Source organism: Artemia sp. Qi Xiang Cuo, chromosome 10 (assembly GCF_049724085.1).
Source record: "Artemia sp. Qi Xiang Cuo chromosome 10, ASM4972408v1, whole genome shotgun sequence".
Lineage (NCBI taxonomy): Eukaryota > Metazoa > Arthropoda > Branchiopoda > Anostraca > Artemiidae > Artemia > Artemia sp. Qi Xiang Cuo.
In genome coordinates this window covers 51,429,438-51,443,519 of record NC_142803.1, presented here as the reverse complement: position 1 = coordinate 51,443,519, position 14,082 = coordinate 51,429,438, and the positions used below count along the sequence as shown (strand labels likewise).

General features: G+C 34.5%; 1 protein-coding gene across 1 annotated transcript in view; it reads left to right on the top strand.

Annotated features, from left to right (window-relative positions):
- The window catches only part of Afg3l2 (AFG3 like matrix AAA peptidase subunit 2), a 90,420-nt gene that overhangs the window by 44,767 nt on the left and 31,571 nt on the right, over window positions 1–14,082 (top strand). The window contains exon 6 of the mRNA XM_089095494.1: window positions 7,490–7,611. Coding sequence (XP_088951620.1) covers window positions 7,490–7,611 — 122 coding nt within the window. The remainder of the gene's footprint in view (window positions 1–7,489; window positions 7,612–14,082) is intronic.

Below are 14,082 nucleotides of genomic sequence, written 5' to 3'. Positions count from 1 at the left end.
TAGTCTGGGTATTAGATGCCCACCGTGCAACCCTCAAAGAAAATTTTGTGCAAAAGCTCAGTAAGAATCCGAACCTTATTTGGTCGCTTCGGTCTAAGCTCGAAGAAGCCATGCCTACGACTAATATTTCTGCTAATGAGTGGAGTGCTTACTTTGAGTCCGAGTTCAAAGCGCCTGATCCAGTTCTGCAGTCTAATTACGAGAATGAGCTGGCTTCTATGCTTACCGACACCTTCGACGATTTCTTAGTGTCACTGGTCACAATGTGCCAGTCCGTTAAAAATCTGAAAAAGGTATACGCAAAAGGATGTGAAAGTATTTGTGCTCTACATATTTATTTAGGAGATTATGTTCTTTACCCTCACATTGCCCTACTAGTTCAGATGATTTTGACACAAGGGATAGTCCCGAGTTGCTTTAGTCTGGGTATGGTTATACCAATATTAAAGAAGGGGAAGCCAGCCGAACAGCCTTCTTCGTATCGGCCAGTAACGATATCTTCAGTATTTTGTAAACTATTCGAGATTCTTTTGTTTGATGAGATCTATTATAAGTGTGAGATGCTTCAAAACCAGTTGGGTTTTCGAAAATGCCTCGGGTGCACTCATGTACTTTATCTTCTTGCTAGCATATTACTTGGTGCTCATCTCTCGCGAGAAACTTTGATCTTAGGTCAGTATGATGTCAGGAGAGCCTTTGACTCTGAGATTCATGCCCAGATTTTGGTTGAGCTGTGTAATCAAGGTGTGCGTTATTCTATTGTAAGGTCACTACGTGATATGTATAGGAACTTCAAGCTTCGGGTTCATTTGCAAGATGGTGAGCTTAGTGGGGAGATATCCGTACATAAGGGAATTAAGCAAGGGGCTATAACGTCTCCTACTTTGTATAATAACAGTGTTAATGATGCAAAACAGGTTATCTATCCGAGCTATATTTGCAAGCATATTGACCTGTCACTTCTGGGTTTTGCAGATGATCTTTTAAATCTGTCTCGGTTGCTTTCTTCATTAGAAAATAATTTCTCGCGTCTTGAAAAAAGTTATGCTGATATTGGTTTGCAGTTTAATGTAGAAAAGTCTGCTGTTTTGTTTTTTAATTGCCCTGAAGATAATGCTACAGTCAGGCTTGGTGGAGTTACCGTAACACCGTCTAGTCACATTACGTACCTTGGCCTCCCGATTGGTCGTAATCTTCGAGACACCCAGTCTTTGCTTATTGAACACCTTTCTAAAAAAAAGTGCGCATTGCCTATGCGGGTGTTGTCACTAGCCGTCGCAATTCAAGCCATAAATATTTGGCTCGTCTTTATAATGTAGTAGCTTTGCCTCATGTCTTGTACCTGTCACCTTTTTGGAAGTTCCTGAGTGCACGAAACAAGAAAGACATAAGGTCGGTATTTTTCAAGTATGCCCGATATCTTCTTCAAGTGCCGCCTTTTGTTAGAAACCGCCATATTGCTGCGAAATATGGAATTGTTGAGCCTCTGAGTGCCTTGGAGGAGGTAATTCAGAATTACGTGAAAAAACTAGAGCTCCTGGATCACGAGTGGGCCCACCTTCTCAAATAGTTGTGTTATTATGTAGTTCTTTTTGTTTGTATTTGTTTTTCTTGCCAGTTTTTGCTTTTTCTTTCTTTTCTAGTTCGTGCTCTGTCTTTTTCTGTTTATTGTAAGACAGGTTATTAATAAAATTCATTCATTCATTCATAATTCGTCTTTTTGCCAACTTTTATATCGATCATCGTAGTAGTAGACAGTAGTGGTACAGGTACGTACAATTCTTGCCCTTAGAAGGTGGGAGGGACTGACTTTTTTTCTGAGGGAAGGAGGGGGCAGAATTTTCTGTAGCTGGAAACCAGTCAACCTCCAAGTTAAATATTAGATTTGATATTTTCACTTAACACATGGTGTTAGTATCAGGAGAAACCGTTTATCCATCACCTGTTTTGCGCTAAAAACGCATTTAAAAGTTGTTGCTGTTTAACTGATGCTTGGAATTTTCTCCCTATTCTTCGTCTTGACATGTTTCTGATTTTCTTTTTTGCCACAAAGATTATGCTAATTTTTAGCGGATGCTCTCAGATGCATAGATGCAAGGCCGCCAGAGAAGAGAATTAAGGCCGCCAGGCTCATCCCCAAACTCTGCCGAAATGTCAAGGTTCTAGAGATTTTCGCTATAGCTCGCTATTTTTCCACATAATTCGTGTTTTTTCCGAACTCGCGTATCCATCGGTACGGTACTTGACAGTATAGGCCTAGGCACATACAGTTCCTACCCTTACAGAGCAGAGGAACAGATTTTTTTTATGAGGGGGAGGAGAGGGTAGAATTGCCCGCAGCTGAAACCAGTCAACCTCAAGCTAATTGTTATATTTGATATTTACACTCAACACATGGTGTTGGTATTAAGAGATACAGTTAATCCATCATCTGTTAATTTGCTAAAAGGGCATTTACAAGTCGTTAGTATGTAACTGATATTTTGAATTTTCTAAATCTTTCTAAAATCCTTTTTTTGCCACACAAATTATGCCAATTTTTAGCGGGTCATCATGGACCTGTAGATCCAGAGATCCATAGAGAAGAGAGGTAAGGCTGTCTGACCCATCCCAAGCTCTGCCGGAAGGTCTTTTTTTAGGGATTTTCGCTATAGTTCTCTATATTTCCCATGCAATTCCTCTTTTTTAGCAACTTGTTTATCCATCTTCACGTTAATAAACAGGTATAGGTACATACAGTTCCTACCCTTAGAGGGTAGGGGAACAGATTGTTTTCATGAGGGGGAGGAAGGGGTGGAATTATCTGCAGCTGAAAACCAGCCAACTTCTAAGTTAATCATTAGATTTAACATTTTCACTTAACATATGGTGTTATCAAGAGCTTCGTCATCCGTTCATTCGCTAAAAGCTAATCTGCATATTTTATTTTTGAAGTATCATCCAAATACTGCTGTTTTATCAACTGGTTACTACAAGTAATACTTTCACTTAATTAGGTAATTTAATTACGGCTTTAAAATGGCTTATATCCGAACTATAATGGTGTGGGTTTTAAGAAGAATTTAGAGCCTTGATTTTGTCTTCTTTTTGTTCTGCGTAAGGTAGTAGCACTATTTCTTTAAAGATACAGTGTATTTGTAAATAAAACTTTACGCTAAAAATTTCTGGGAGAACTTTTCGGGAGAAATTTTACACGAGGGGGGATTTCTGGTGATTATTTGAAAAAACGTCACAAATTAAATAAAAAAAAATTGAGTGGGAGTAAGGAGCAATAATGAAGCTTAAAATAAACAGAAATTATTCCGTATATGAGGGGGCTGCCCCCTACCCTAGAAAAAATAAATAAAATAGATCATGGTAATTTTAATTCTACTTTTAAATTTAAATTTAAAACTGACAAGAACTAATCTAATAAAACGAAGTTTTTCTGAAAAAACTTTATTTTTTTTAAATTAATTTTTTGAAAGGTAAAGCGTATTTGTAAATAAGACTTTAGGCTAATTTTTAAGGCTAAAAGTGGTATATTGTAATTGAAATAGTGGCGTATCCAGGATTTTTGTCTGTGGGAGAGGGTACAAAAGAGATTTTACAAAATGCATCAATAATTTCTTTATATGTATTTTTGTTAATTTTTTTACGAATCGAAAAAAACGATATTACTTTTTTGGGAGGGGAGGGTTCAAAGCCAAAATTACTCCCTCCCCCTCCCTCGAGATACCGTCTTAAATTGACGATTATAAAAATTAATAAAGAATTTTCAAACATTACCTCAAGAGGTTTTTTTTTATGTACAGTAATAGACTATCTGGATTTGTTTGAAGATCAATGGTTGGAATTTTTGTATAAATCAGGGATTTGTAAACATTTTTTAACATGATATTTTGAAGAGTTGAAAGCCATTTGGGTTGATAAAACTATTGTTAGATGCATATGATTTTGGTTTTTGAGGAAGACTTCAGCACGTATTTTTTTGTGTAATAACTTATGTCTGAGCACATGGACATTTCACCGAAATTTTAATCACATTTCTCTGCCCTGAATTAAGCCTATTTTTTATATTTTTGAGCTTGGACTTTTTTATATGATTTTTGATTTCGAGAAACATTTCCTGCATCATTTTTTAACTTATGTCTGAGCACGGTCACTTAAAGTGAAACATTTTAAGCACATTTTATCTCTGCCCTGAATTAACCTCACTTTTTGTATATTTTGAACTTGGACTTTTTGTATTCGTGGGCACATTATTGAACGTAATTTTACAATTATGAATGGACCGTGTATTCCATTGATTATTTTATCTCTGCTCTGAATTAAACTCATTTAATGGTCTGATTGAACCTCAGATTTCGTTTAGCTCATTAATCACCTCGACCCTTTATTTGTCATTCGTCTTCGTTTAGATTTTAAACCACAAAAAATATAATAGTATTAAATCATATGGTTTTATAGAAAGATTAGAAATTTCCATCTTAGCCGGTTAGGCTACTGGAGTAGAAATCCTTAGAACAAGGGCTCGAGTTCTTGTGTTGCTGGTTATTTGGTTTTGGGGTGTATTATGTGGCCCGGTAAGCTCAGCCATAGTCCACCCACCTCTAAATGGGTACCCGGAGAAATCTGGAAGGAAAAAACGGGAAGCGTCTGAGGGTTTCCCCTTAACCACGTATTACACTCCCGGCCGAAGGCAGTGAATCAGGTGATCGGTACCTGCGCAACGCACACCACTGGTCAGCATGCGGAAAAGATTTTTAAAGTTTATTAAAAACCTCTTTTAGTGGTATCAAGATTCCTTTTGTAAAGTTTCGATTTCTAATGATAAAGATCTCTCTTAACTTACCGTTCATTATCGTGAGTGGTTTGATTATAACTGAAATATTGTTCTTTGGATCAATTATTTTGACCTTCTAGTATTCACTCGTTTTCTCAAGAATTGAAACCACAAAAATTTAATAGTGTGAAATTGCATGATTTTGTAGAACGGAAAAACTCATTTCGTGAAATCTCTGATAAGAAAAATGCAATCAATAAATATGAAGGCTCTCCAAGTTCTTGGAAGAACAGCAGTTTTTGTTTAAATAAAACTAAAATAAATAAGATTACTACTACTACTACTAACAACTCACCGCAGCACCAGCTACGCACGCTCCACCTCCATCCCAATCTTTTCAAAGCCTCCCTCTTTACACCCTCCCACGAAGTTACCATTTCCCATAAATCTTTCTTTATGACTTCCTCCAATCTCAAACGAGGACGATCTGCTTTCCGTTTAGCCCAAGACAGTTGGCTGAAAAGGACAATCTTCGGCAATTTGTCATCGTTCATCCGCAGAACGTGCCCTGGCCATCTCAAACTTTCTGTCATTATAGCCATAGAAAGCAGGATTGAACAACACTTTTCGTATTGCCTACCGTTTGAAATACGGTCAGTCAGTCGGGTACCCAGAACAAGCTGTAGGCAATTTTGGTGTAAAACTTCTATCAAATCTTCATCAGCTTTTCAGAGCGCCCATTCTTCAGAGCCATATTTTACCACTGTCATCACTGTAGCTTCCAATATTCTAATCTTGGTTTGCAGACTTATCTTCCTATTCTTCCAAACTTTTCTTAACTGTGAAAAAAACACCCTATTCTTAATCATAAAATCATTCAATTTTGTTCGTATAGGTTGCCACTGTCATCTTATTAGATAGATGTCAAAGACAGAGATTATATCCCTGTCTTTGCGTTTTCCTAAGATACATACCAAACAGTGAATTTGTACAGATGTCACGAATGGCTGCCACCAAGTCAGATATTCTACAAAAAGTCAAAATTCGGCCAAGTCAGGAAAATGGTCCGAAATTTGGAGAAAAGTCAGATTTTTCTCTTTTTAGGCAAGCCGACTACTTAAAATAGGCCAAGATTCTGTGTTTTTGGTCACAAAAGGCGTGTGAGATTGTTTTTCTCTGTTTTCATCATTTCGCACTGTTTTTTTTTCCAATTTCTGAAGAAATCAAAGAAGAAGTAGTTTTTTTTCACAAACATTACTAAGGATAATTTTTCGTATTATTACTTAAAGTTGGTCTTTTGCCATGTTTTTTTTTGTAACTCGTGTGTTTTTTCATGTATTTTTTGTAAGTAAAGGAAGAAAAATAGAAATTCAAATTATGATCAAATGTAAGTTTCAGTTTAATTGTGATAAATGTAAGTTTCAGTTTATCAAAAACAAATAGTTTTAAATATTCTTTTTAAAAAATCGTAAATTATTTACTAATAAGAAATCAAAATGAAAATAATTAAATGGCTCAATTGATTCCGGTCGTTTGGTACCATACTGGGTACTGCTAAATGGAACTGAGATTCGTCATTTTTTTGTTAAAAATCTTGCAGTTAATATTAATGGGCGTGCAAATATTGAGACTGTCTTTTGATTCTATTAGTCGAAAATAAATCTTTTAAATTGGTGGAAGTAATTAATCATAATTGGAAACTAGGACTGTCTGTCTTGTCTTTTTTATTCTATAATTAGCCATGTCTTGATGCCTACTGCTTTATTGCGCTTCATCATATATTATTATTCAGAGGAGCATTACGACTTGAGGTGGTTTGAACTTATGCTTAATGATTTGATTGGCCAATTTTTAAAAGCAATATCAGTTAGAAAAATGGTATGAGGAATAAATAACGATAGAACTGATAATATTAACAGTGTAATAATGCCTATAGGACACACAGGCACACATACATCCAATTTTGTTATTTAACAAGTATTTTCAAATGAAACTAAGGAGCAACATTAAAACTTAAAAACGAACAGAAATTATTACGTATATAAAGGGGGTTGCCCCCTCCTCAACACCTCGCTCTTCAAATATGAGACTATCTTTTTAAATATTCTTTTTTTTTTAAATCGTAAATTATTTACTAATAAGAATTTAAAATGAAAATAATTAAATGGTTCAATTTATTCTGGTCATTTGGTACCGTACTGGGGTCCTGCTTTATTGAAATATGTACTTGGTTTGTTTTGATTTCGAAAGGCTGTAGGCTACTGCAGTGTTTTTCTAAGTAATTAATATATATTATTAACAACTAACACCTAAGTAGGTAATATTGAACCGTCCTTAATTCAAGTAAAATTTATACGGAATTAGCGGATTTTAGATATTTGAACCAGCTTTAAAATTAGATACTCTAAGTGCCTCTGTTGCTGTCAAAACTCGAATTTTTAGACTTTTAGTTTCTATTGACCAGGGAAAAAGTAATTTTTAAGACCACGCTGACTAAGCATGACCATCAGAGAATATATAGAAAGAAAATCAAATCATCAAAAACAAAACGAAACAGTAAGTGATGTTTACCTTCTCGCTTGGACATTAAAAATGTGACCACCGCAGCTCCCTACCCCCCCCCTTCTCTAGTTCCTAGACGATGTTGTGATGACACTTAACTGTAGTTATGATCCTCAAGAGGTAAATTATTAGTTGATTTTTTGTAACCAAAACAATTTTTAGGGCCGCCTGGAACTGGTAAAACACTCCTAGCAAAAGCTACGGCTGGCGAAGCTAACGTACCATTTATAACTGTTTCCGGCTCAGAATTTTTAGAAATGTTTGTTGGTGTTGGCCCATCTAGGGTAAGTCATTTTATTTAATTGCCTTAATGCAAGCATATTGTATTCATAATTGGCTGAGGTGTGTATACGGTTCTGTCATATTGTTGGCAGGGCATAAGCGACTATAATTGGGAGCGATGGAGGAAATTTGAAAAAGTGAATTTTATGTCACCATTATATATTGAGAAATCCCCCCCCTTGACCTCTTTCTCTGCGTGTAAGTATATTTGTCATGGAAAATGTTAAATATTGAAGAAGCGCAGAAATTTTGTGAAAGTCCATCTGTATGATCTTAGGGTAAAAACTTTGTCTAGTTTCGGAACACGAAAGTAATTTGTAATTTCGCCTATCTATTAACAGTGGCCAGGGGTGGCGACTAATATTAATAAAAATATGCTAATTATTATTACTGGATTTAGTTTTATCTTGTAAACGTGGAGATGGCATGAATTTCTGTTAACAGCACACCATGGAAAATCAAAGCGCATTTTATGTATTTTCTTCTAGTTTGGAGGTTAAATGTTTTAATTATTCCTATTTGCTATGCGGGGGCCAGTGCGGCTATGCAGATTTGCCAGTGTGGCTATGTTGTGTCAGTTAGGGAAGTCCTATAAATATTTTGATTCTTACGATTTGAAAGTCTACACATATTACCTTCCTGGTCGAACAGGCAGCTAGAAATATGAAGGGGGTAACTTTATTTGAAAAGTGGTCTGATAAATGGGATAAAGGGTTGGTGACCGGGGTCATGTCTATTCAATCTTTTCACTCAAATAAACGTTTGTGCAAAACTAATATTGTTAAATCTTTGTTATTCCTATATTTAGCTAAAGTATTCATATTCTTAACTTTAGACTAAGGCTATTCTCCCGCCCCCCACCCCCCAAAAAAACGACCTAAGGATGCGATGTTGTTACTAGAATTTATATTTATAAGCTTTACCCCATAGGTAATGAATATCTATCAGTAAAAAAAAGAAAAGAAAACATCCATGGCTTAGTTTCGAATATATTTGCCATTGTCAAGATAAATCCAACGCCCTGTGTATCGCACACTACGTCTTTTCTAGCTATTTTCACGCGTATAGTAGATTTTCTGGCCCCGTCCCCCCACTCCTGAAATGTCATTATTTGTATGATAATTTCTTAAATGCACTATATTATTCATATGGCATCCGTATCCCCTCCCGTCCCCCCGAAAAAAAAAACGACCGCGTAAGATTTATTTTTTGGTATATGAAAGTTAAGCAGACTAGATTTTATAGTAAGATATACAAATAAGGAAAAAAGTAATTTTGTACTTTTCCTTCCTAAAACGGTATTTATTACATCAAGGAAAGTTTTTTGTAGCGAACAGGGCCACTTATAAATAAAAGGAAAAGAATTTAGCCTAAATTTGGATTTAACAAGTGAATATGAAGTATATCAATTTATTTAGATAATATATTGTCTTTGCCAAGAATAAAGCCTGCGTCTGATATTTGTATAAAATTACAGGAGAGTGAAAATGTAGTTTCGAATAATTTGCCGTTTTTTTTTTTTTTTGTATACTATTTGTTACAATATGATGTATTTTATAATTATATTTTCCTATTATAATAATTCAAAATATTAATAGTAAATAAAAGAAAAAGAAATAAAAGGATTCTAATACTAAAAACGAAAAAAATTCTTAGATCGATCTAAAAATATAGGATTTATTTATTTAACAAATTGTGTTTCAAAATTGACATTATTTATGTACATATGTACAAATATATATATATATATATATATATATATATATATATATATATATATATATATATATATATATATATATATATATATATATATATATATATATATATATATATATATATATATTTATGTTATATACCGTATTATATATATAAAATATAGCATTTATTTATTATTTTATATTTTAGTTGCATACTGGATATCCAAGAAACGGCAAAAAAAACTTATTTGGTATGATAGCTCTACATACTACACATTCACAAAACCATATATTCCTCCCGATGACCTTCCACCCACCAAAACCAATTACTGAAAGGAAAGATGGTTGAAAAAGAAAATCAGTAATAAAACCCGGAGATTTTATTATTTTCATTCTTTATTTTTATTCGAACAATATTTATTGCACTAATTCAACATCTTTATTTCCTACTGCAGCCGATTCACTCGAATCAAGCTTAAGCTATGGAAATCAGTGCTGACACAACAAAAAAAAAGATAATTTCTTAAACCACATTGGCCTGCCATAATATAAGAAAAGGAAACGATCAAAAATGGGGTTTTTTAAGGCTAATGGAGAATACTGAATAAATGAACAAAGCGAATAAAACCTTAAACCACATTCCTAATCATATAATATAACACGTAAACAACCCCTTAGGTCTCAAAGGGTGTCTGCAAGGAATGCAATAATTAAAATCAGAAATCAGATGACATAATTCTTCATCTTATTTAATTGCTGGTTTGTTTTGTTTTTGAGTGAATGAATTGTTTTTTTTTATTTCTCAGTTGTTCGCTAGTATCCGTCAATGGCAGTTCATAATGTTTTCGATTGTTTGCAAATCGCGGATATTGGCGAATGACTCGCTTTTATGGTTGTTAGGTATTTGGTTTTAATTCTTATAATTTTTGTCTTTCATTGAATTTCATTTACCTTTCAATTATTAGTTTTTTTCATTGGTTTTTTGGTTCTTTTCACATTGACTTTCCGTGTTTTTTTTTTTTTTTTTTTTTTTTTTTTTTTTTTTTGGCACTTTCCTTGGATACATTATTTCGTTTCGCGCTGAAGAAGAGATGTGTTTGTCCTCTTGAAATATTCGCTTTGTTTGTTTATTCAGTATTCTCGTTTGGCCTTAAAAAACTCCATTTTTGATTGTTTCCTTTTCTTGAACAAAAAAAAAAAAAAAAAAAAAAAAAAAAAGTGGAAAGAGAACTCTCACGACGAAGAAAAAAGGTAAAGCGATGCGGATATTTCGCCTGTATGGAGTGGATATTTCGCCAGTGGCAGAAAACAACGATTTCATACAGGTGAAATATCCGCGTCGCTTTAGTTTCGTCTTTGTCTTCCACTGGGCGTAGTCCCGTTTGTTTTCTTCGTCGTGAGAGTTCTCTCTCTCTTTGTGCTTTTTGTCATGGCTGGCCAGTTTGGCTTTAAATCTTTCATGACTCAATCAAGTCAACACGATCCAAATGCATTTGTTCGAATACTAAATTCGAATACGAATACTGTAAAAATTAAAACAAGCGAAAACATATTAATAGTAAATAGGAAACAAAGAGAGAAAAAGAATCTAAATTGCGAAAAGACCAAATTTGCTCAGAATAAACCAAAAATATAGCAAAAATAAGTAAAAAAAAAAAGTTAATTGTAAGTAGAAGAAAAAGAGTAAAGGGATCTAGTAGTAAATAAAGACAAAAATTCCTTTAAGAATTATAGCATTTATTTATTTTTAAAAATGGGTTACAAAATTGATATTGTATACGCACACAATACAATACTCTATGTCCAGCTTCATGCTGGATAAAAAAAAGGCAAAAACGTGTTTGGCGTTGAACCTCCATAAAAACGACTCCTTAAAATGACGCGTTGCTCCCGATTCTCATCCACCCACCTAAACCACTGTACATAAATATAATGCAGTATGATCATTCCCTACCTCGACCATTATACAAGGCCGGACCGAGATGCAAGTGCTCCGGAGAACATTTAAACAAGTATAAACATAAGCGACATTGGATTTTTTCACGGATAGACAAGTCAGATTTCTCTTCTTTTTTTTTTTTTTTTTTTTTTTTTTTAATCCTACCTCCTTTCCTCTTGGTGACATAATAATCTTTTTCACTTAACTTCAAACTTTAATTCAATTAACTTCAAACTTTTTCACCTGCACTAATTTAAAAACATCTTTTATTTTTTAATTTGGGTAGCCAAACATAATTGATGAAGACAAAATATACTACAAAAAAAAAATAGAGTCAGATTACTCTTGAACGCAAAACTTGGCTTCACCTTTGTAGCGCTAAATTTTGAAGAATCTTATCTTAAATTAATTTATCACAATACATATATAAAAATCGATAATTAGCAGTGCTATGCTATTATTAGATGTTTTAAGGAATTACAAGTAGGTTTCGAAGTTTCGAGTTGATTTCAAAGGCATTTTGAGAAAGTTTCTCGGAAAAACGCGTCCCAGGGTAAAATACACTGGACCGCCGATGGCAGATTAAATGGGAGGAGCTGTTTGTACGCGCCGAGGTAGTAGCCAAAAATCACTAAGCCGTGATCTTACTGTTATATTATTTATATACAGTGACCTAAACCAACTACTAAAAGGAGAAATGGTAGAAGAAGAAAAATTATAGTCGGTAAATAATAGACGGAAAAAATATATGGTAGAAGAAGGAAAATATTATTCTGCAAATAATGAACAATAAATAATAGACGGAAAAATAGACATTAAAAAAAATAATAGCCGGTAAATAATGGACGTAAAGACTAGACGATAGAATAACAAAAATTATAGTCGATAAATAATAGACGATAGAAAAAATAGCCGGTAAATAATAGTCGTAAAAACCAGACGATAGAATAAGAAAAATGATAGACAGTAAATGATAGACGTTAAAAAAAAATAACATCCAGTAAATAATAGACGTAAAAAATAGACGATAGAAAAATAAAAATAATCAGCAATAAAACCTGGAAATTTGACTGCTTTCAATCTTTATGTTTACTTAAACAATATTTATTACACTAATCCAAACAGTTATATTTCCTATTGCACGCAAAATATTCAACTCAGTCTAAAACCTTTGAAGCTCATGCTGGCACAATCAAGTTAATACAATCCAAATTCATTTGTTCCCAAAACTACTCCAGCAATCAGTATATATTCCCACAACCAGAAGATATCCCACCATAACAAACCAACTTAATAAGAAAAGTAGCAATGTTGGGATCTTTAATGTTATCGTTGTGAAGCAACCTCTTTTACGTGTGCAGTAAATATATTTGTTTAAATACAAACAGAAAAGTAAATATTAAATACAAAGGGTCTATACCCAGTAGGAAGAAGAAGAATAAAAAGTTCAATATTTCGTCTGTATATTAGCGTTGAAAAAAGGAATCCAAAGAGAATAAAAAGAGCCAAAAATGAAACCAGTTGGTGTAATAATTGCTCCAAGTTCAAAGCAAGAAAGTAAGATGTTTGTTACTCCTATCCACAGTTCATATAATTATCCAGTATGATCATTCCCTATCTCACCCAGTATAAAAACCCGGACCGGGGTGCGAGTGCTCCAGAGAACGTAGAAACATAAGCGGCGTCAGATATTTTCACGGGTAGACAAGTCAGACGCGAAACAATCGGAAACAAGTGGAAACCCGCTATTACGAATAATGCACTTTACGCGAAACAATCGGAAACAAGTGGAAACCCGCTATCAATATCTGCACGAAGAAGTGGGAGGAGCTTTTTGTTCGCACCGAGAACGAAGACCAGAAATGATCTGCGATAAGCTTACTGGATAATTATATGAACTGTGCTCCTATCATAGCACAGACTCGACGTGGAAGACGCCTTGTTGTTATAGAGGCAACACTTTAGTTTGGTTATTCATTTCTTCCTAGTTTTTGTACACTCGTTTTGTTCAAGACTTACTTCCTTGGTTTGGTCAGGTAGGCCAGTTCGGCTTTAGATTTTGTTTAAACATTTTTGCCAAAATCTAAAATTTAATTTCAAGTTCCATAAAGCGTTGCCATTAGTCTGTAGGAAAGGAGAGAAAGGAAAAAAACTTCACAAATTTTGGCAATTGGCTGCTAATCACTTTTGCCCATTTAACTGAAGATTTGACATATTTGACTTTCCACCGATCTTTTGTGGTTGGTTTGGGTGCTTCTTCTTTACCGCAACCTCGATGAATATTGTGGGGCTATTTTGGTCGGTCTGGCGCTAGTTGGATTAGCTATTAAAAATTGTAGGTCTGAAATTTATCAATCCACATCTTGTGATGTCGACTTTGAGGGTGCCTGCTGTGCACTTGTTCTTTGAATGTGATTTGGTAGCGTGTTGGCTGAAACTCGTTGACCGTGACCAAGCCAGCAGAGCTGTTTGCTCTTTATTTGGTCCAGGATGGTGCGAAAGCAACGGAAGAGCTATGAAGGTTTTCATTCGATTCTGGGTCTGCGCAGATTATCCCTTCTATGCGGGATTTTGTTTCAAAAATGGAGATTCTTTATCATCATCAGCCTTTATTGTCGAAATTTTCTTTGAGTATAAAGCAATGGGTATAATTAGCGGGTCCAAGAGTCGGGCCTTTAAAGATGTCGACAATGCCTTGCTTCTCCAGATTGGTTGTCGGACCTTGAATCTGGAACTGGTCAAGTCTTTGCCTGATCGATTTGGAACGATCATTGGTAGGAGTTAGGAGAATGCCTACGGAGACAAAGGAATCACCATTTTCACGTGGCTCACTA